This window comes from Polypterus senegalus, chromosome 1 (assembly GCF_016835505.1).
Source record: "Polypterus senegalus isolate Bchr_013 chromosome 1, ASM1683550v1, whole genome shotgun sequence".
Lineage (NCBI taxonomy): Eukaryota > Metazoa > Chordata > Cladistia > Polypteriformes > Polypteridae > Polypterus > Polypterus senegalus.
The window spans coordinates 2,469,733-2,493,937 of NC_053154.1; the positions used below are offsets into that span (position 1 = coordinate 2,469,733).

General features: G+C 40.1%; 1 protein-coding gene across 5 annotated transcripts in view; it reads left to right on the plus strand.

The window, feature by feature from the left end:
• Positions 1-734: 734 nt before the first annotated feature.
• The window catches only part of khdc4 (KH domain containing 4, pre-mRNA splicing factor), a 37,497-nt gene continuing 14,026 nt past the window's right edge, over positions 735-24,205 (plus strand). For all 5 annotated transcript variants that reach the window (XR_005632420.1, XM_039743343.1, XM_039743362.1 and 2 more), the window contains exons 1-9: positions 735-921; positions 13,772-14,057; positions 14,221-14,349; positions 14,850-14,929; positions 16,299-16,351; positions 16,652-16,875; positions 17,544-17,755; positions 21,055-21,115; positions 23,008-23,065. Coding sequence is in view for 4 of the 5 variants with exons in the window: in XM_039743343.1 (XP_039599277.1) it covers positions 893-921; positions 13,772-14,057; positions 14,221-14,349; positions 14,850-14,929; positions 16,299-16,351; positions 16,652-16,875; positions 17,544-17,755; positions 21,055-21,115; positions 23,008-23,065 (1,132 nt within the window). In the remaining variant the exon portion in view is untranslated. The remainder of the gene's footprint in view (positions 922-13,771; positions 14,058-14,220; positions 14,350-14,849; positions 14,930-16,298; positions 16,352-16,651; positions 16,876-17,543; positions 17,756-21,054; positions 21,116-23,007; positions 23,066-24,205) is intronic.

Here is a 24,205-nt window from a genome sequence, read left to right on the forward strand (position 1 = left end):
AGTTATTGTCTGTTACACCTGCATTGTTATCACTCTTTAATTTAATATTGTTCTTTATCAGTATGCTGCTGCTGGAGTTTGTGAATTTCCCCTTGGGATTAATAAAGTATCTATCCATCTATCTATCGAAATCAACACACTGAATAATAAGGCAGGCTCAGTTATGGAACACACTCCGGACCCCTGCAGGTAGCAGCAAAGGGGGGAATTCAAACAAAATTGAATGTCATTGTGAACAATGTTACCCATCCTCTCTGTGCCACACTAACAGACAACAAAACCTTTAGCTGAAGTTTGTAAAGAAGCAACACGCTAGCAGAATGCCTCATTGTGACTGCTATCTTTTTAGCTAAGGCAGACGTATTTGTTTTCTTTTTGCTTCATTTAATTTGAATCGTTTTACTTTTGAAGCAAACTTACTTGTACCTTGTAAAAAGACAAACCTGTGTTGTCGGTTAATGCAATGGCAAAAACAAACCTCAGATTAGGCAGAAGCGCGATGCAGGTTGGAACGCGAATAGAGAGACGCGAAGACGCAGGCTGAAGTTACATTTGATAGGCAACCTCAGGCAGTCCGTAATTGGATACGTTAACAGTTGAATGATTTATACTGGCAGCAACATGATTCGCTGAAGCGGAATTTGATTGACACTTATCCCGCCGTGCACGGCACCCCCTAACACATACTTTTATCTCCGCTCCACCCCGTCCCGTGACAACTTCCGCCCACGCCTACCACCTGACGTCACGCGCTCGGCGCTTACGCCGGAAGTTGCCGACATCCCGCTCGATTATTGACATAAACTGGAGCGTCTCGGTGTTGGAATGTGCCGCGTCTTCACTGAGATTTGAAGGAGATACCATTCAAGAGCTGTACTCGCCAGTGGCATCGATGTCGGTAGAAGGGACGCAGCACGGGGGGTGAGTGGTAAACCGTGACGAACGTAACAAATGTGAATAGCTTAAAATGGCGCCGGCGACGGCCTTATCTCACTGCAGCTCTGGCAACCGAGGCAGAAGGTTGGATTGTTTTGTGAAGGAGCTTGAATGCTAAAGCACCGAGCTGTTCTGAGCTGTTCACCGGTGAACCTCTTATGCAGCTTTTTTATCACCAAATTATTGGTTATTATAGTTGCTTTTCGTTTATCGGAGGAATCTTCGATGAAGTCTCGTAACCCGTCTGCTTTAAGAGCTGCTGAAGCGCACCTTTGCCATTTCCAGATATCGAATGTGCCGTGCAGGCTTAGTCTTGTAAACCTCAAAATGGGCAAGCGGATAGGAAAGGAGTTCTGTAACATGATCGAGAATTATGGAATTGGCGCGGCTTTTATTCTCAAATTGCCTAAGAGGAGCAGCTGCAAGAGGAGGTAGAAATGTTACTTACAAAAAAATCTTAGTAATGCAAAAATATATTGTGGTGTAGCAGTAGTTTAGCACCATGGAGATGTACAGTGAAAATGAAGCGTGCCCCCTAGTGACCAAGACGGTGTAATGCCGAGTAGGGTATTTAAATAGCCAGACAGGTTATCCGAACTGTTGAAACGCAACCTGCCATGTTTCTAAATGTGCTCCGCTCTGAGCAGGGTCGTGGGGCAGCTGGAGCAAGGCAGGGACATCGTAGGTCTAACACACATACACCCGCCCCAAGCCAGGGGAATCGGCAATTCAACAAACCCTCTGCATGTCTTTGGGCTGGGGCCTGAACCCCAATTCTCCTTACTAACGCTTCCAGCAGTTTTATGGAGTGTTAGTTTTAAAAGTACAGATGCACCTTACTCGTTACATAGAAAATGATGATAAAAAACTAATATGATATGTTGCCACTTATTATAACATGTAACGCCTTACGACTAATAGAGATACAAATCCCAAGATGGTGATCAAAATAAGTCTGTAATCTATTGCCTTGAGCAAGGAGGAAAAGAATATTGCATCTGTCAGTACTGCTCCATTCAAGGTGGAGATGGTAACTGAAAGGGTTCAGTGCTCTTCATTTTAATTTGCAGATTTTAGTGCTCTTTATTGTAAGCCTTTGTTATTTCTTAGGATGTCAGTCCTAGCATTGGTATAATAGAACATAAACCCCAGTAAAGCTTATTTTAAATGTTATCCTAGTGCTCAGTTAGGAGCATATTTAGTTCACAGCAAATTACTAACATCCATCCCCAAACTGCACCTCCAGAGATATGTGGGAGAAATTACGCTAAGCCACCGGGTCACATTGTTTGAAAATATCTGTAGCACTTAACTGGATTAAAGCTAAACTGGCGCTTTATGGTCATTTACGACATGGTCCTTTCTTTTTCAAAAAGTTTTATGTTTCTTATGTGAATCTTTCATTTTTCCGTTGTAAACATGGATTAAATATCTATCTATCTAAATTTACCACATGTCCGTAATGATAATTTAATAAGTTCTTAATCACTAACTTGGGTATAGGATTAATGGGGGGAAGAAAATAAATTGCCAAAGACACGTTAAACACACGACATGAACAACAGCTGTAGTTATAATGAAATGTTAATATCTTGGTATTGCAGCAGTAGGAATGGGATCCATTTCATTTCTGTTTCAATTGAAGTGCAGACTGAGTGTAGGGTGTCTTTGTAGCCCCCCACTGACAGTTGCAAGTGCACTAGGCAGTGTCATGACACCCAACAAATATCATTTCTAGGTGGCCAATGGAAAAACTGTGCAGGATATTTTGGATGCATGGAATGTATCCGGCTGCGGTGGGCTGGCGCCCTGCCCGGGGTTTGTTTCCTGCCTTGCGCCCTGTGTTGGCGGGGATTGCCTCCAGCAGAACTTCATACACCCAACATGGCCTCCAATAGGACACTGGCCTAATGTGAAGGATGCATCTGATCCATCAGGGGTGTGTGATCGTGAGAGGGCAGGAGCTCAGGTGCTGCTTCAGCAGTGAATATTCAGACAGTCTGTCAATTGACTGTCTTCATCAGACCACCCGGCTGATTTGGGAGCTTGCCATCTTCTGTAGGGATGTAACAGTGGTAATGTTCAATCATTGTCCAAAAAATGAAGTGAACGAAGGACAACTAACCTGGTGTAATGAGACAGATGCCAGTCGCTATCAGCCGAACCAAAAGTACAGCTTGGGAGATCTGTGGCCATATTGAGACCGCTAAGGTTCAGAGCAATTCATTATTCTGAAAATGTCATTACTTCAGTATTTGTTATAACAGGATTTGACCTGTGTGTGTGTGTGTGTGTGTGTGTGTGTGTGTGTGTGACCAGATATAGAGGCTCTGGTACAGTAAAATTCAAAACCCAGAAATGGCATACACTTGTTAAAGTTCTCCACCAGACTTTATTATTCTGTCTCATCTCCTTTTGTCAATTGTTTTAAAAAAAATGTACTGTAGATATGATTAATTTTAATTGCATAGTGGAGAATGTAATGGTTTGTAATCTTGCACTGTTGTCATGTTTTGGAGGGTTTAGATCAAGTGTAATATATAAGCTGAATTACAAGTTCCTCTAACTTATTACATACAGCTTTAACATTTACAGGTTGCACATTTATGTGGCTCGTGATGAACTGAACATTTTAAGGTCTTTCAGATAAAACCAGGGAAAAATAAATAATAATGTGAATTAAATACGCAGCCCACCTCCTCTGTGCTCCGTCCACGGGAGACCCCTTTACTGAGCTGCTCGGGCATTTAAACTGACCACGGCATTCCGTCACTTCCAGCTTGTGTTGAACGTGAGGCTTGACGTGGGCTGGTATGCTGTACTGGCCATTCCCTCATTCTGCTTTACAAAGTGGAATGTAGGGCACGTTTTGGTCTGACTTGCAATTGGGGTCGGCGCTGCTTTGGTTCTCTTCAGTATTGCGTGTATTTTGTCACCACTTTGCCGACCCCCCTGCTCTTTGAAGTTTATGTAATTAAGATCACTTGACTGTCCAAGCCATCTTGAATTGATATGTACTTTATAATGCATTGTGAGGAGTAAGAAGCCAAATGAATAGGGAGTCCTGTGTGTACCCAAGGAGGCCACTTGCTGCCCACATGATGTGTTTTTGAGCTTCACCTAACTTCATCAGTTTCACATCTTATTTTTCATGCAGCTCACCACTTTGTCTGTATATCCTGTGAAGGGCAGATGCCCCTTTTTGCTTGCTGGAAGCTTCATTTCTCTTGTACTGCTTGTCCAGTGGTGCTGTTTCACTTGTGGTGTTCTTTTGTATGAACTAAAAAAAAAATGTAAATTTAGTATTTTAGTTTTGTTTATAATGTGTGCTTTATCTATTGTTCGTTGTCCTTGAGTATTTAGAAAGGTGCTTACGAATAAATAAAATGTATTGTTATTTTTCACTGTATGTCCTGTTTCTCCATGCAGTCACAGCTGAAGCATAAAAGCATGTGGTGCCTAAGTATACGTCATTTGTTACAGCTTTATTTCCCAACAAATATCAAGAGACAAAAGAAAGCGTTGCCTGTGGGTTTTTCTTTTTCTACTTTTATATTGTAGGAGGTATTTTTAACCCCTGAATATTGATATTTTGAAATGGATCTTTTTAGAGACCTGTTGGTCATGATGTACCACCCTGCCATTTTTGTATAGTTATTTAAATAAATGAGTCAATCATTCAGTGAACTTCACTTTGTATAGGTCTGTCTATTTATCTATCTATTATACAGTGCCTTTCTATCTGTTATATAGTGACATCTATCTATTAATTTATATAGCGCCTTTCATATCTTTCTATCTATATCATTTTTTTATATACTTTTTTTATTTATTTATTAGATATTTATTTATTTGTTCCCCAAGGAAATCTGGATTTATATAGAAGTTCAATAAATATAGTGAAAAATAAATAATATAACATTAAGATCATCGATAGAGGACATGAAAATATGGAAAAATGTTTAGCTGTGGCAACCCCTAATGGGAACAGTCGAAAGAAGAAGAAATCAAGTACTATAGCACGCGCAAAGTGTTTTGTTTTTTCTCTCTGTTTCCTTTCTGATATCAGAACTTATTATTGTTGCATTATTATTTTTGGATGTAATCGCAAAGTAGAGAAAAAAAATAAAACCCCTGACTTAGTGCTGGGACTGGTTCATACCAAAAACGTTTTTTAATTTTTCTTATGGTATGGATTTTTCTTATACCGCAACACCGGTTTAAATAGCCTAAACAATGTTCGGAACGTGACACAGCGTTGAAACCGTTTAAGGGGGGTCCTTTTTCACTGCTGCGGCACTAAACAAGCATGCAACGGAGTAACATGCATTAGTGAAGGTATTGAACGGTGAAAATGGACAGAGAACATTCCTAAACAGAAGCTGAAGCAGACGATAAAGTTGAATGTGATGACACAGAAGAACTTTTGCCGAAAAAAGGAGCCATGTCTGTTGTCTGAAGATACTTTGGTTTTAAAAGGTCGGATGTGGACCATTATGTTCAAATGTGTGAATACTGTTTCTATACTACTGGATAATACTACAAGCCAAGTTGTACTTGGTTTTTTTTCTTTTTTCAGTACAGTGTAATAGTGTGACGATGCTGGTCCCCTACAGACTCCCTCTTCTCATATGGGAGTCTGTTGAAGCAACACCATCGATAGTTATGACCGAGATGAGCTGAGAAATTTCATTCATGCCAGGGGATGGTGGAAAGTGCTTAAGTGCTTTTGTTAAAAACGGTCAAAAGTAAAACCAAAAGTGTCTGTTGTGCAGTGTTCAGAAAAATACAGTGCCCAAATAGCAAATCCTTAAAACCAGTGAAACGTGGGGATAAAATCCATAATAAATAAATCCGTTAAAATGCAGTCCTTCCCCTCGCCCTATCGCAGCACACCACCTTCTGTCTCCACAGCTCACCCTTCATTGGCGTTGCTGGCGGAGCCTTTGCAGCACGAACTGCTTTCTGCCAACCCCTGTCTTGGCTGCTGCCATACACGCTTAGTCAGTGGGGTGAACCAGCCCCTAGATCGCCTCAGCCTGCGCTCCCTCACGGAGCCCCAGCTCTTGCTGCCTTCACCTTCCTGGTGTCTGGATCGTCTCACATGGCTGCCTTTTCCCTTCTTTAACCTCCTTGTGTTCTATCTTTTCTTTGTTCCTTCTCCCAATCCCTTAAATATACGTCTCCATGGCGCAGTGCCTTATTCACACGCCGCAGTAAGCCGATGAAGCAATTGAGATCAGGTGCGACTCGCCCCAATCGCCTCCTCAACTCCCCGCGGTCGTGCAATCGTGCCCACGAAGACGGGCACAGTGAACTGGAATTTTTTTTTTTTTTTTGTTTTGAAGCTGTAGACCCACTCATTATAAATGCAAGTTGCAGTTTTATTATTTATGTATACAGTTTAGCTTGAAGCAAGGTCCATATTAGTGCAATTTGCCTTAATGATGGTTCAGTTGGTAAAGATGTCATCACCAAGTTGCACTTGGTTTATTTTATTTTTATTTGGTGAATACTGTGCCAGGTAGCTGGGTGTGAAGTCTTGAAGTAATAGTATTATTACTGGAAGTTGCACTATTTATTTTATTATTTACTAGCAAAATACCCGCGCTTTGCAGTGGAGAAATAGTGCATTAAAGAATTTATGAAAAAGAAAAGGAAACATTTTAAAAATAATGTAACATGATTGTCAATGTAATTGTTTTGTGACTGTTATGAGTGTTGCTGTCATCAAGGATTTGATTATCATTATTTCTTTCAATCAGGTTCGTATTTGGAGGACGTGTTGTTTTGAAGTTACATTCCGTGTTTGTCAACCGTTGTAAAGATAAGAGGTTTCATTCATCAAAGTGTTCACTGCCCAAATTGCTACTCGTGAATCTAAGATGTTTAACAGGCATTCCCGACATTAACTTGTGCTAAACGTACCATGGTTTGACGTAAGGGGAGCTGACTGTAAAAAGGCAAGGAGGCGCGTATTTTGAGCGAAAAGGGAGAAGACAGCGAAGGAGCCGAAAAGTGAGAAGGAAAACTGTTTAAATAAAGAGCTAGGAAGGTGAATGGAATGAAGCAGCCAGCGGTAAAGCAAGGAAGACTTTGTAATAAGGACAGTTGGGTGCACGTAGAAGGTGTAACAATAAGATTAAGTCTTATGATAATGTTCCCGCACGGAGGGTTTAGAGAGACACGCTGGGAGAAGTATAGAATAGGGAAGCCTGTGTGACTGTTCTGCTGTTCTCCTTCGACAGTTCTGTGCTTCTATATATTTGTATGCACCTCTCTAAAGTCAGATTGTCTTCTCTCAGTAATCTTTGTTGCTAACTTGCATCACTGGTTCCGCACACAATTCGGTCACATATAAGGGAACTTTTAATCTCCCCAAAATTGCATGTGCCTGCTAACACTCTCAGATCTGTGATGTAGTTGTCTATATTTTCTCCCCTTGCCTGATTTCTTGAAAAAAAATCTGAACCTCTCTACAGTTTCGTTTTTTTTCAGTTGTAATGTTCATCAAATTTACGTATCGTCAAGCTCATGGTTAACTCATCAGGGGCCTCATGTATAACGCCGTGCGTAGAACTCGCACTATAACATGGCATAAGCACAAAAGCTGAAATGTCCTTACGCACAGAAAAATCCAGATGCAGGAATCTGTGTGTACTCCAACTTCCACGTTCTTCCGCTACATAAATCCCGATCAGCGTGACAACTAACGCCGCACGCTTTATGTAACGCCCCAACTCCTCCCAGAATTACGCCTCTTTGAATATGCAAATCAATATAAATCGCCCTTAAGTGCAGCCTTCTGTGAAAAGACAATGGGAAAAGCACGGGGGAAAATATAAGAATTTCAGCGAATACCAAGTGGAGGCAAAGAAAAACATACTATTTGTTCAAATAAACCGTGGTATAATCAACAAAAGGAAGTTGATCGAGTGACATAGCGTGTTGGAGAAACTTGAAAGCTCACATTCACAAAATCGCACAGTGCTGGAAATAAAAAAGAAGTCACACATCAAAGTCGCCGTGAAAAGCCGAGTTGTACCCCACTGTCTGAGTGTCATATGAAAGCTTATTAGGGTACAGAGAAAAAAGCCACACAGTGGGGAAAAATCACGAAATGTCAACTTCAATCTCGGCATTTCCACTTTAATCACGTAGTTTATTTTGTCATTTAGTAGAACATCATAAACTTCATCTTAAAATCGTTTAATTAACCAGTTTCTCAAATCACATCGTAATTAAAGTAGCACGTTAAATGCTTTGTTTTGTATTTGATCTTCTATGTGCTCTGTGTGTGTGAATCACTACTTGCTTCTTAAACCGCTCTCTTCCTCCAACTGGACACAGATCATTACATTCGTGATATTACAGCTCTCTGAATAACTAAAATACTGAGATGTATACGTGATGTCATTTTCATGATGATAGGAGTTAAAGCACGTTATTAAACATGTTTCACGTCGATGAAATAATTTATTGCAGCAGTACTCAGGGGAGGCTCTAGGCTTGTGGTGGCACTGGGCAGAGGAAGAATCGGTGGCTCCTTCGCCCGCCAATGTTAGTGAGGTAGCTTATGCACGGTGGATGGCCACATCCGTTGCAGACACTGCACAGCCGCCTCGTGCTCATGACACAAGCATTTAACTTTTGCCGAAATTTGTCGCTGCGTTTTTAGCTGTGTTGTTATTTTCTCTTTCTGTTTTATATTTAATATATATTGGCGTAGCCGTCACTGCAGTCGGTTCTTTTCTTTCCCCAAGTAACCGATCGCCATACAATCAGCTCTGTAATAAACGTTAAGCCATCTGTAAGCTTAGCGCCGATTCTTCAAAACGTTTAAAGAACATTGAAATATCTTCGTAGTACATGTTTAATTATTCTATCCTTCATGACACTCCCAGTGAAGAATATAGATTATTTAAATGAAGTTAAAGTTTTATCTGTATAATATAATAAACATATTTTGCTGCATTTCACCTTAAAAATGATATCGTCATCATATGTAAATACGCGCTTTATAAAGTGGCTCAGGTTGTGTGATATTATAACTGTACTGTAAGTTTACAGTGGGGTGATTGTACTTATAAGTCCTAACAGTTCTACAAGGAGCAATTGATTGAGTGCATTTAAAGTTCTTGGGATGAAACTGTTTGTGAACCGCGAGGTCCGTACAGGAAAGGCTTTAAAACGTTTTGCCGTGGCAAAGACAGCGTGTCCTTAAAGCTGTATACCGATATTTCTCTTTCCGATCAGCTAATGCTGTGATTCACACTCGGATACAGTGATATAAATACTCCGAGTGCTGCAGTGAGAGTAATATGGAAAAAGATGATCTGCTGTGGCAACTCCTAACGGGAGGAGCTGAAAGAAGAAGGTGCAGTGAGAGTAACAACGCTAAAGCAGTTATGGTATTTGGAATACTATGGCTGTTCCCTGAACCATTATATTGTTACAAGTTAATTACAATCCGATGCATTACACTAATAAACAATATGCGGTTAGTTTCGGTGTATTTATAAAGCCGCGTCAGGAAAATAAAAGAGTAACCACACAGGAACAGTAGCATTGCTTTGACGCTGGGTGCCGCCAGTCTGCAAAACCGAGCGGAGAACTTGCGTACGACAAGGTATGAGGTACCGTGGAAAAGTGCGTGGCTTTACGCCAAGTGTAGGTTTTATACATCGCGATTTGAACGTGGAAAAGTTCTTACACAACATTTCTGTGCGTACGCACCGTTTATACATGAGGCCCCAGGTCTTGCATCACTGGTCAGCGCCTGACACAATTCTCTGCTGCTCTCTCCAATAAGATAACAGAATAATCTGACCTTAGTGTTTTCCTCTGCCTCTGGCATTGCAAGTTCTGTGTATAATCTGAACTCGTCCTTCCATGTTCTCCATGACCTCTCCAGGACTTTAGCATCAAGGCTTTATACCCTCCGTCTTCTCATTAAAGTTGTATCTCGTGAATATCGTATTCGTCGTAGGCATGGCAAACGCCAGCGGCAGCGTGTCAATGAACTTAATTTAAACTTAAGGTTTACACCGTGCTTTGTTTCCGCAGTAGCTGCACTTATGAATATGCTTGTATGCGTCACTCGCTTCATATTCTTTTGCTGCCTTCTCAATTGTGTAATGCGTTTTTTGAACAGGTTTCATTCATCGAAGTGATCACTACCCAAATCGGAACTCATGAATCTAAGATGTTTAATTGGCGTTCCCCGTATTAAGATTTGCCTGCGAATATTTAGCGGCAGCGTGTCTATGAACGTAATTTAAACTTAAGCTTTACACCTTGCTTTCCTGTTGATATGTGTACAAAGGCTTGTTCAGCGTCAGAGGGTTTCTGCAGTAGCTGCACTTATGAATATGCTAAGCACAGTCCTTCACCCGCGAATATTTACCTTATATGGGCTGGCACTCAATTACGTGGGAGGCGTGATGATGAGGGATACAACTCCGCCTCCCATGGCGACTAAGCTGCTGGCTATGGCCGTATATATGGACGAAAGTAGGTTCCAGTAATGACCGTTACGCGTATAATTTCGAAATGAAACCTGCCTAACTTTTGTAAGTAAGGTGTAAGGAATGAGCCTGAGAAATTTCAGCCTTCTACCTGCACGGGACGTTGCAGAATTAGTGATGAGTGAGTCAGTCAGTCCAGTCAGGGCTTTGCCTTTTATTAGTATAGATTAGTTTAAATATTTTGCAGTTTAATGATGGTAAAGCTGTTTAAAAAGTCACTTTTAACGTGTCAGTGGACAGAGATTGTTAACATTAACAGAAAGTGTAGTTAGTTTACAAAAAATGTTTACTATTTATTCCTTTTCTAAGACATGTTTAGTGCGATACAACTTTTGAAAAGCACCTCTGGATATTTTACTAATGCCTCTTTGGATGGTTGACAATATGTTGTCAAAATTTTAGTTTAAGTTGTTTGCAACATTTGTTCAATAAAAAGGTTCTATATTTTGACTGCAACTGTCATGCAATGTGATTCCTTCATTCGTGCCCCCCTCCTTGAAAACTACCACTTTATGGAGCCATGCAAGCCTGTATTAATACTTGTGTGCACATTAAAATGTTTTGTTTGCACAATGTGCGATTCTCATGACAGTGGAACAGGTCATTCTTGGCCAGTCTACTGCAGTAATTGGAGTGAAAACTCATGTATGGGGGAAAAATACCGTCAAATACCAGTAATTTTGGAAAATACCGTGATATAGAATTTTAGTCATACCGCCCAGCACTAGCTGATGGTCTTAATGTCATGTTCTTTTGTAGCTTAGGTAAGGCTGACTAGTCACGTGTGTTTTTATTTGATTGATTTAATGGCTTCTCACCCTTAAGGCCTAGATCACAGCTCACTTCCTTTTACCAATTTCTGTAACTTTGTCTTTTGTAGCACTTCTATCAAAACGGATCCCAAACACATGGTTATATAATTATTATTACACGTTGACCCTGTCTGTTTGTTGTTTTGGAGCAAAGCATCTGCTAAATTCATAAATAATAAATGTAATCATGGTGCCAGTGTCTAGAGCGAGGCCTGGGGCGAATATCCAGGGCGAGGTTTGAGATTTGGAAGTGGTGACCTTCGGTTCACCATACAGTTCCAGACCTCAAGTGTTGGCGCATTAACAGGTTGGATTTACTTGTTGTAGGCCTGAAGCCATCGTCCTGTCCTTAACCCTGCCTAACCCTTAAAGGAAACTTTTAGGTTGACGCTCCAAACAACTTAATTGTAAAAGATACTCTGTTATTAAAGCAAAAAATACTGTAACAAAAGGTTTAAATGCAGATAATACCGTGTTTCCCTGAAAGTAAGACCTAGCAGTAGTTTCTGATGTACTGCTAATATAAGCCCTAACCCAAAAATAAGACGTACCGCTAATCCACCATTTTTGCATCTGTCCTGAGAGCTGCCGTATTTAGCCTAAAAGCTGCCCTGGTTACACTTGACATTGCAATAAACAAGCCATTCATGGACCATTTGCGAACAGAAGTCAGTGATTACATAGAAAACAGAATGGATAGAAATCAACGGGGGAACTTTGTGAAGCCTAAGCTGCAAGAGGTGGTGACTTGGGTGAAGAATTCATGGGATTAAAATGGCTGAAAGCTGTGCTGCCAATGCACTACAAGCAGGTTACCTGGACAAGAAGTGTTTATTTAAGGAGAGCAGTATTGCTGCACATGAGAGATTGGGGCCATTAATTCTAAAGGAGTCAAAAGAAATCCAGGAAGGAATTGCAGGTTCAGATATGGAGAGTTCTGATGATATTCTAGAAGAAGATGACGACATGATTGTAGAAGCAGTTAACATACGGTAGTTTGTATAACATGAATACATGTTGATTGCTAAACCACAGTTAACATAGGAGGGGGTGCCCAAGAGAGTCCGTGATACCAGTACCGCTGCGCTGGCCAGGGCTTTTGGGGTGCACGTTTTTCCTGCTGCGGTGGTTGAGTGTGGAACAGCTTTCAGTCTCGTTTTTTGCTTCTTCTCGTTCTTTGTGGTTGGCGTGCGGCTGTGGGCTTTTGTTTCCTGCTGGGGAGGGGTGCTGCATTTCACGTTTTCTCAGGCGAGAAAAATCTTTTCTTGTTTGGGAAGGGGTGAGGTGCGGCATTTTTCGGGGGTTCGCGGCCGTGCACTGGCCGCAGGGATCGAGCACGGCAGGAGACGGGGTTGAAACTTTGGGCACTATCTCAGAGTAAGTTGTTCTGTGCTTGCCTGCTGCGGCGGGGGAGATGTGTGCTCTGTACAATGTGGCACTATTGCAAATTTTTTTGTGTACCCCCTCGTACAATAGTTTGTAGAACATGAATACTGTACATGTTGGTTTGATTGTTGAATAGGCGTTAAAATACCAGTACTGTAGTTTTTACCGTATAATTGTTGAACAGGCATAAATGTACTTTACTGTACTTTTTTGAACTTCAATAAAAATAAGACCTACCCGAAAATAAGCCCTGGTGCATTTTTTGGACTTAAAATTAATATAAGACACTGTCTTATTTTTGGGGAAACACGGTACCACATTCTATTACTTTAACGTGTTGCCTGCTTAAACTGTTCATGTAAAAGATTCCAATCAAGTTGTTGGGCTAATTAACAGCCCTAGTGGCCATGCGACTCTCCCACTTCTGCATAAAGATGGAGTTACAAGTGGATACTGAGAGAGTTCCCTGCATATTAAGAGAACTCCCTATGTCCCATTTTCCAAGTGTTCTCTTCTTTGCTGTTATTTCTGTTGTTTTGAAAGCCTGCATACTCATTCAACACACACATAAAGCAACCAGCAGACGTCTTGAGATCCAGAGAAATACCCGAGTGCAGACAAAAAGATCACATTCATAGTGCAAGTCTTTCTTGGTCAGCCTCTGCACTATAAACCCAGCTTGAAAAGTTCAGAAAGCAGTAGAATCCTGCAGCACTTCATCATTAAACAGGCTGTGGCTGTTGGTGCTCAGACAAGAACTGTAATGAATTCAAAAGATCACAACTGGATCGCTTCCATGTAGCTGTACTCGTCCTGCTGAGGGTTACAAGTGCAATGCTTGTATGAAGGTAAATGGGACTTTTCTCAATTCAATGTAAGTTGTGTAGAAATGAGCTCTTGCTTTGCACACACATTTGTTTTACTGACTTTTTTTTATTATTTCTGTGACTCGCGCATGCACACACACATCTAACCAACTGAATGGTTCTGTTCTAGAATACTGGAAGTCTTACCTTGGCATTCAGCCTCATCCCTTCAGCCTTAACCATCATGTGTTGCAGATCTGCACAGTGACCCATTTGGTGATTTAGATTTTTTTTTTTTCTGTAGAGACCGGCGCCGTAGCAAGTGGGACCAGCCAGGCCCTCCTATGAATTCCATGCAGCAGCCTCTCGTGATCACATCAGGTGCGCCGCCAGTAACACCATCAGCCGGCCTTTTCACTTCCCAGGCGGCTCCAACTCATGGCCTCGGAGTGTCTGCCTCTGGAAGCGCTGACAGTTCAAGCACGCCGTCTGGTGCACTGGATGCAGCTGCAGCAGTTGCTGCCAAGATAAATGCCATGCTGGTTGCTAAAGGCAAACTGAAACCCTCTCAGATCGGAAGCACAGAAAAGGTAACTGCTGGTTAACAGTCGTGCGTTATCACTAATGTCTCACAAATTGGTGATGACGCTTAGTTTTCAATGAGTAGAAAACAGCTTTTGAGTGTCACTGCACTGTTTTGTAGTAATAGATGAAGAGGAGGGCTGAATGGTGCACTGATGTGTTATGTTACAGGTGCAAGGGCCTGGAAAAGCCCAGACAGCAGCCAAGGCCAAAGATGACCTGGTAGTCGCCGAGGTTGAAATCAATGATGTTCCTTTGACCTGCAGAAACCTGCTAACAAGAGGCCAGACACAAGATGAGGTTGGTGGGCACTGTTGCACTTTTTTTGTGTGTGTGTTTTCTAAAGATACAGGTTTTTAACGCCGTTGAGGCACTTGCCAATAATTCTGTCACATAAAGAAACAAACAAAAATTTAACATGCACCACAGAAGTCACATGTTGGCAGTTTACAGATGTTTATTTTTATGTATTTTTTTTTTCTGTCCCCATATCAAGGCCATCATAAGAGACCCAGCATGTTTAAATTTACAGACTTCTTGTACTGTGTCTTCAAAATGTATTTGTTTTTGGTGGTTAAAAAAGCCATTCCAGTGTGGATGGAATTCCAAACCAAAAAAAAAGTCCTCCTCAAATGCATTGTGTTAGTGTGGCTCAGGACCGAGACAGTGAATTTAGATTAGACATTGTTAAAGTGCTGACGACTTGTGTGTGTGTGTGTGTGTGTAGCTTGGCCACAGATAGATGTGGAGTTAGCTGTACGATATTTGTTGCCTGATCATCCTCTTGTGTATTTGCATAGATCAGTCGAATCAGCGGAGCTGCAGTTTCTACAAGGGGCCGGTTTATGACTGCTGATGAGAAATGGAAAGCAGGGCTTGGGTAAGTCCCTTAAGGGTGTTCTAATAAAGTAGCCTGATTAAGCAAGTGAATGTTTCTTATTCAGGCTGCCTACTCTTTTGGTACTTGAGTAGTACGTTAGAAATGTGCTCTGTTCTATTGAAGCAGTTCACAAGTTTGTGTTTTTTGGGGCTATCATTGCCTTCTTTTTGGTTCATTCATTCATTTTGCATTTATTATCAAAAGTGACAAAGCAGATTCCATCTTCTGCCCTTTTTTTGCTTTTGCTGCATTTTTGTTCATCCAGTAATATCTCAGTTGACGCATCCTCTGAGATCAAAACTCTTTTATAAAGAATTCGGCATAAAATACAGCATGCCTGGGTTAATGTACGTCTTGTAATAATCCTTGCCCAACTTGTCTACATGCAATCCTCAATAGTCATTGGTATTGTGTGTACTGTAGAATGGGAACTTTCTATGGGAGTGCGGAGTTATTTCACCTATACTCTAGAGGTATTTTTGTATAAATAAAATTTGCTCAGTATGTAAAAGTAATATCTGTAGAAATGTAAATGCTGATTATGAAGTGGGTAGAAGCTGGGGAAAAAAGAAGTGCCACTTGGGGCTTAGGTAAAGAACATGTACATGCAGGCATTTAGGCTAAAATCTGTTGGTCCAGAGTGTGTAGCCACTGGCATGTCTCTGTGAGCCGAACCAGGATCCTTAAGGAGCGAAAGAAAGGGAAGCAGATGTCATTGAGTCAACCCTCAACCCTGGGGAGATGCTAAGATGGCAGCATGAATGTACAGGCAAGAGTCCCATGGAAAATGGCTTTGGAATATCAGGGCAGCAGCATTGGTGATAAATCCCTAATACAGTATTTATACCATATTCCTCTTATTGTCCATCTACTTCCAGTAGCAGTTTCCTGCAGTGGACTATAGTCCTAGAACTCCTCTATTCTCTTAACTAAGGTGTTTCTGTACCACCTTACTAGACCACACATACCAAATATTAATTGTTGGAGTCAAATATAATACAGAGAGTGATGGTACAAACACACAGGGTTTTCTCTCCTTCAGTCGAAGCCTTCTGCAGGCCCCGGCTGTAGTCACTTTAATACTCCCCTTGTTAGAGAGAAGTTGTCTGGGCCTCTGCTCTGCTCTGCTCACAAAGGGCCTTCCTGTGTTTCAAAACCCATCTGTGAGACAAGATGGAGAGACTTGTAAGGGGATTGAGGCACCTGTTGTTATGGAAACCCATGCTTGCACTATTTGTAAACTTGTTGTGAGGATGTGTTTTAGGTCAACTGGATCTGTAAAGATGTGTGTGCGTTTTTGTTTTTGTTTTTTTTTGCATATTTTAATTGTTTCTTTTCTCTCCAAACCCCGGTCAATCTCCCAATCTAGGGACCGGCCGCTTTATTTACACGTGCAAGGCCAGTCACGAGATGTGGTGGACAGTAAGTACTGTTAATTTCATGTCATATAAATTAGTAATGGAGTTCTAATTCTGTATTGCGTGATTGTATATATTGTATAACTGGCATATCTAATTTTTATTATTCTGTCAGTTGTTTGCTATTGTTGTGTTTGTGTAGTGCCTTGTAATGATACTTTGCAAAATAAAGCCTGGCTCCTTGGTGCATTGAATGATTTAAGAATTGAGGTGAAGCTGCTAACATGATCACATGCAGATTCTTGAACTGAATGCTGCGAGAGCTTCTTTATAGTCCTCGCCATTTTTTTTTTCTTCCAATCAGGGGCTGTAAATAGAATAAAAGAGATCATTACCAATGGAGTTGTGAAGGCTGCTACCAGTTCCAGCCCAACATTTAATGGTGCTACTGTTACAGTGTACCAGCAGCCTGCTCAAGCTGCTCAGCCACTTCCTGCCGCCGGAGCCAATATTACAGTCTACCACCAGCCAGCATCGGCCGTACAGCCAGTACCTGTAGCTCCCCAGAAACCTCAGTTTCAAACTGGAGTAAGTCTTTGTAGTGCTCATCAGCCTCCATTTAAAACAAATAAAAAAGTCTTAATCACATGTGCTTGCTAATTGTTGGAGTGGGTGGGGCAGTTGTACTGGGGCACATGGGAGTGGGGAGTTAACAGTGACTGCATGGTGTGTGAACAAAAAGTTAATGGTCAATAAAGTAGTACTAGGGTGTTGTACTGTGTTAGCTAGCCATGATGGATATAGTGAGAAGTCAAACAAAATGACCCCTTTTATTGGCTAACTAAAGATTACAATATGCAAGTCTGAGGAAACTTGGACCCCTTCTTCAGGAAGATTACATTTTGCCTGAAGAAGGGGCCTGAGTTGCCTCGAAAGCTTGCATATTCTTTTTAGTTAGCCAATAAAAGGAGTCTTTTTGCTTCACTTCTCACTACTGGTCAGTAAAGTTTACCTGTGACTGTTGACCTTTTATGTTGCTCAAATGTTTGTCGTTTCTCATTGATTGTGTTTTTTTTTTTATTTTGTATTACAACCCTTCATATTCTTGTTACACCACTTCTATTGATTGATTGTTCTGGGTTGTCTACATGTTGTAATAACACTCAACTTAGATTCGATTTCCTTAAACAAATATTCTGTACCTTGTTGGGATTGAAAACCTCTTGCTCATCTTTGCTGTTTTTTTTTTTTGCCAGATGCATTATGTTCAGGATAAAGTGTTTGTGGGTTTAGAACATGCAATTCCATCTTTCAGTGTGAAAGAGAAGGTGGAGGGGCCCAACTGTTCTTTTCTACAGCACATCCAGAGTGAAACGGGAGCAAAAGTGTTTCTTCGGGGCAAAGGCTCTGGCTGCATTGAGCCAGCATCAGGGAGGGAAGCGTTTGAGCCAATGTATATATACATCAGGTACGGCTAAGAGTGTCTTTTTCCAAACTGTACTTTTTTTAAAGTATCTAAGTAGAATTTGGTGTCTGATTATCAAAAGTGTGTTTCATATTGGACTTCTGTCTGTTTGTTATTCCTAATGGGTGTACTGCTTTAAATATTGCATTGTGTAAAGTAATCAATAACTTGCATACGGTAACTGTTGGCAGGTTCTTGGCAGTTTTCTTTGTCCCCCTTTTTCATTGTTAGTTCAGTTCTTCTCCTTTGAAAATCATGCACAAACCCTCCTTGAATTACATTCACATTTATCTTTTCACCTAACAGATACTTTTATCTAAAACAACTTAGAAAAGCAGTCTGCTTAATTGAGTAACAGCACCTAACAGAGTGTTGCAGGGCAAGGTTATAAAATTGACCATCAGTAAGCGTTGCAGTTGTGCTTGAAAGTTTGTGAACCCTTTAGAATTTTCTATATTTCTGCACATATATGACCTAAAACATCATCAGATTTTCACTCAAGTCCTAAAAGTACATAAAGAGAAACCAGTTAAACAAATGAGACAAAAATATTATACTTGGTCATTTATTTATTGAGGAAAATGATTGAATATTACATATTGGTGAGTGGCAAAAGTATGTAAACCTTTGCTTTCAGTATCTGCTGTGACCCCCTAAACGTTTCCAGTAACTTTTGCTCATTCCTGCACACTGGCTTAGAGGAATTTTCGCCTATTCCTCCGTACAGGCAGCAAAACGGGCCCACACCATGATACTACCACCACCATGTTTCACAGATGGGATAAGGTTGTTATGCTGGAATGCAGTGTTTTCCTTTCTCCAAACATAACGCTTTTCATTTAAACCAAAAGTTCTATTTTGGTCTCATCCATCCACAAAACTTTCTTCCAATAGCCTTCTGGTTTGTCCACGTGATCTTCAGCAAACTGCAGACGAGCAGCAATGTTTTTTTTGGAGAGCAGTGGCTTTCTCCTTGCAACCCTGCCATGCACACCATTGTTGTTCAGTGTTCTCCTGATGGTGGACTCGTGAACATGAACATTAGCTAATGTGAGAGAGGCTTTCGGTTGGTTAGAAGTTCCCCTGAGGGTACTTTGTGACCTCGCTGACTATTACACGTGTGCCTTGCTCTTGGAGTGATCTTTGTTGGTCGACCACTCCTGGGGAGGGTAACAATGGTCTTGAATTTCCTCCATTTGCACACAATCTGTGTGACTGTGGATTGGTGGAGTCCAAACTCTTTAGAGATGGTTTTGTAACCTTTTCCAGCCTGATGAGCATCAACAACTCTTTTTGTGAGGTCCTCAGAAATCTACTTTGTTCGTGCCATGATACACTTCCACAGACATTGATAGATCCTGTTCTTGAAATAACACCGGGTGCCCACTCACACCTGATTGGCATCCCATTGGTTGAAAACACCAGACACCTCACCTTCGAACTAACTGATCATCCGTGAGGTTCACATACTTTAGCCACTCACAAATATGTAATATTCAATCATTTTCCTCAATAAATAAATGATCAAGTATAATATTTTTGTCTCATTTGTTTAATTGGTTTCTCTTTATCTACTTTTAGGACTTGAGTGAAAATCTGATGATGTTTTAGGTCATATTTATGCAGAAATCTAGAAAATTCTAAAGGGTTCACAAACTTTCAAGAACAACTGTATACACCAAACAGAGCAACACAGAACTTGGCTACGAAGAACCTCGCCTAAAACTATTATAAATTAAATAGATATTCACAGAACAAGAGAATTTTCAGATGCTCCTTCAGATGGAATTACTTGGTTCACTCTTCAAAATAACGTTTTCTCAGATTTCATTTCCACTGATAAATGTTACAAACTATGGGGTGTTGTTATTACTCATATATGTTTTAAGAACAAGAGAGCAGGCCATCGGGGTTTAGGTTTTGTGGTTTCGGTGTTAATGCTCCGTGCCTGTGATGCCTTTGTCTAACCCTGTTCGTTCCTCACCCTCATTTTTAACCTAATGAAGCATGTCTTCTGCTCTCTATTCTTTACTTTGTTAATCAACCTACAGACCTCTTCCATTAATCTCGCAATGGTCGTGTGTTCATCTTACCCCACTGGCTTACATAAGAAATCTGACAAATGAGTCAAGGTCGTTCAGCTTGTTAAGCTCGTTTGTTTAGGTATTAGCTCAGATGTCCCATTAGCTCACCAGGTATTTCTTAAAAGTTGTCAAGGTTTCTGCTTCAGCTTCATGACTTGGTAGTTTGTTTTAGATTCCCACAACTCTGAGTAAGAAGTACATCCTGGTGTGTGTCTTAAAACACAATTCCCCTTTTTTTTCTCTATGTTGACAAAACGTTTCTAGGTTTTCTTCCAGAAAATCTAACTACCAATCGGCCCAACTCCAAAATAACTTTAGCCTACTCTGTGTAAACTGTTTTTTTTTGTTTTTTTTTATGTAATTTCTTGGAATATGTTGGGAACCAGTGCGTCTTTGTCTCGACAATTAAAATTCTTATTATTTGAGGCCTAATCACATTTATAGCACACCCAAGATTGTACAGCATGCTTGGTGTTTTGCTTGCCTAATAATTTTCCCATTCATCCTTGTACCTTGAGGGTTTTAAGCCTGCTGCTAGGCCCTCTTATTGACCAAGATAAGGTAGGAAATACTGATCACCGTATTGTGCATATAATATGCTAAGTGTTTTTCATTTTCAGTCCAACTTCTGTGATGCAAATAAAAATCCAAGTTTTTCAGTGTTTTGGAAGACTGGTGTTGAGTCCTGATTCTAGATCAGAGGTTATGCTTTACTGTTTATCAGTTGAAGTGAACAATATTGTGCTTTATTAGTTCACTTTTAATCCTCTATGACAAATCTGTTTAGCAAGAAATTAGTTTCAGGGGTGGGGATCGATCTGTTCTTAACATAATTCTTTTTTTTTTTTTTTTTGTAAAAACTTGATTGCTATGTATTGATTTGTAATAAAATTAATAAAAAAAAAGAAAAGAAAAGAAATTAGTTTGTATTCTGGGTATTTGCTTTACATCTTCAGGTATGCTAAAATATATATTCATATATAAGTAGTGTCTGACCAGACGTTGAAAAAGTAGTGGAATCTGAAGGAATGAGGATAATGCTGACTAGGGTATAATAATGAGGTAAATTTTAACTGTTGTACAACAGCTTGACTGATTTACACTCTTGGAGTTCTCTTTCCTTTCAAGTAATTGTCTGTGGTAGGCATCACATTTTAATGACATCACACATGCATTGATGGCTCCTAACTCTTGTTGCCCCTTTTTGTTGTCTTGCAGTCATCCTAAACCAGAGGGCTTGGCAGCAGCAAAGAAGCTATGTGAGAATTTATTACAAACGGTATGTCTGGGTCTCTACTCAATGGCGGCCATCCTGGAATGTTTTGTGTCTATTTTTCTCATTAAGTATCCTTGGCACATCTAATCCTCTGGCATTATGGCTCATATGAAAGAGTGGACAAGTTTGTGGCTGTCCAGTGTTTCGACGTTTCTATTAGTTAAATGTTAGTAGGACAAGATAGGACTCGGCCCTAGCTTAAAAGGATGATCAATATTTTATAGATAGGGGTGTGAATTTCTGTCACAAACATATAACTGAGCATTTATGAAGTCTGAGTTTAGAAGTGAAGGTTTTGAACACCAAGGTGAAAAGAGCTGAGTATTTGCAGATGTCAGATTACATGATTTGGAATTTTAGACGTCAGATTAGTTTCTAATTTCTGAAGTATTGTGAGGTCACTGCATTCCAATAATCCACACAATGCATGACCATGTATTGCAGGTTCCCTGAGGTTAGCAGAAGTCCTGGCTCAGCTGTTTCCATTTTGTTTTGAGACCAACACATGACATGACATCAGACAGATGAATGCCTCTTCTGTTTGAGTAGTCCATAATACACTCTTGTATTTTATCCTTGCAGCTGCATTCATTGGGTGTCAACTCGCACACATGGTTGGTCCACCACTACAGTTCAGGACAAATTCAAACCTGTTGTCGTAGATTGTCACCGAAGACTGCTAGCTCTGAGTTGCTGGTTATGTCGCATTACACAATCGACTGTCACAGGTGCAGGCTACAGCTGTCCCAGACTCCTTAAGTTAATAAAATCTTGATGGAAAATGTGTCTAATGTGTCAGTGGCTACTTACGAGAGACGTGTTTTAAATATTAAAAATAAGCTAACAAGTGAGAGGCTTAGATTAACCTTCCCTGGGCTGTGGCAGTATAGGTATTGTAGTGGGAATATTAAATGGTACTAGACTAATTTATTGTGCATAGATATCCACTTAATTAAATGGTGAACATTTTGTTGGTAATTGGCTTTTGTCCTGCCCTCTGCCTCAAGAGCCCTGCTTCACTCCTCTGTTTCCAGTGACCACACAGACAGTAGTTTCTGGTTTGCTTTGCTCTGCTTCCTTAAGCCAGTTAGAATAGAATAAAACTACAGGTGAATAACAAACATAGAATGATGTGAAAAGTCCTGAGATAAACTCACAAGATTAACTTAAAGACAGAATTGGTTATTCTGGCAAGTGTAAAAATAGTCCACTAAAATAACTTCAAATATTTGTGACAGTCTCTCACAGAGATGCATTAATATAAAGAAGTAAACATCCATAAAACATTTTACATACCAACAATGCCTTCAAACCCCAAACTGCACTGAATGTTTAAAGGAGCGACACAAACATGCTTTCTGTTTCAGTATGTCTGCTTGATGACATCACTAACTGAAGATGGGCTGTTAAGTATAAAAAATTCTGAACATCACCACTAGATGGTGCTAATTTATTACTTCTGTCAATTCATATAAAGTTCATCAGAACAGCAGTTTTATTTACTTAGCCATAGACAGTAAGTGCAGTCATAAGCTGGTAATGGCTATGGTCATTTGTGTAATAAATCCTGCTTGAGACTGCTGGCTTTCAACCATAAGTACTTTATCTGAAAATGCCTCAGTAATTTCTCTTTCTTAAAAAAAAAATCTGTAACTGTCAAACACAAACGAACACACATTTAAGACGACCGCCCCACTCATTATACATTATAGTGGTGGTTAAGAGAATGGAGTGTATGATCTTGAGAAATGTAGAAAAAGGCGTGTGTGTTACTGAACCAGATTAAGCACATCATGCTGATAGTCTGAAGTCCTTGTTGGTTATTCTCTGCATGGTCTGGGTGTCTGTCCTCTGGTTATTGTTTTAACAATAGTACTCTTTGTAATTTGTTTCAGGTTCACGCAGAGTATTCCTGTTTTCTGGGGCAGATGAGTGCAATAATTCCCACACCAGGTATGATTCCCATTAGATGTTTAAAGATCTTTTGCCAAAGTATTGTAACGCTCTAGGGATAGCCTGCTTTGATTTTTGGGTAAGCTGCCTAATTAACGTTTTTCTGTTATTCATGAACCTCCAACTCCAATCCAAACAAAATTGCTTTAAGGTGCAGGATGCCAATGCAATTTGTGCTAACGCAAAGATATTTGAACAGGATATGCATTCATTTTTAAACACTGGAGAAATTTCACTTTCTTTTTTGCGGTTTTCAGGGTGAAATCTTTTTTTACTTTCTTTTTACAGACTTTCTGATTTATGAATCAGTTTCTCTTGACTGTTACTTTCAGCAAAGAAAAGTAAAAATTTCATAATCTAGAACCTGTTTCAGTTACACACATGAGAAAATGAGTGAGCTTGCAAAAGGAATTACAACTTTGTTTTAAAAATATTTTTATTCGAAGAAAACCTAAACCTGTCCTGAACACAGAGTTTTAGATGGAAGATTTGGCTTCAAATCCAGTATGTTGGCAGGTCTTGTTGGGTACGATAGCAGACCTCTAGCTAAGTAGCTGTACAGATAACAATAACATCCATCCATTCATCCATACTTAAATTTTAATCTATTATTTCAGTCCTATCATGTCACCATTAAGGGGGGCCACTTTGTGTATCCAGTAGGGAATGTTGGCTCCGTCAATGACCCAGACTTGGTGCTGGGAATCGCACTGTGGGAGGTCATTCCACTCACAGTGCTGTCTCAAAGCCACAATGGTGACAAAATAAGAGCAACACCACACTTAAGTTTATACTATTGTTGTATTAAAGAATTCACATAAAAATTCACCGTTGGGATCTGTTGAAGAACCCAACAGGAAAAGTGAGCACTGCAGCATAGTGACAATAGTAATAATCAGAAATAACAAAACTGCATTGTATGTTCACTTGCTACTGGACTAGTGCTTAAATCTAAGTACAAAAACATTTATTTATATAGCACATTTTCATGCAAAAAGTAGCTCAAAGTGCTTTACATAATAAAGAAAAGAAAAATAAGAGACAAAATAAGAAATTAAAATAAAACAACATTAATTAACATAGAAAAGGAGTAAGGTCCGATGGACAGAAAAAAAAAAAACTCCAGACGGCTGGAGAAAA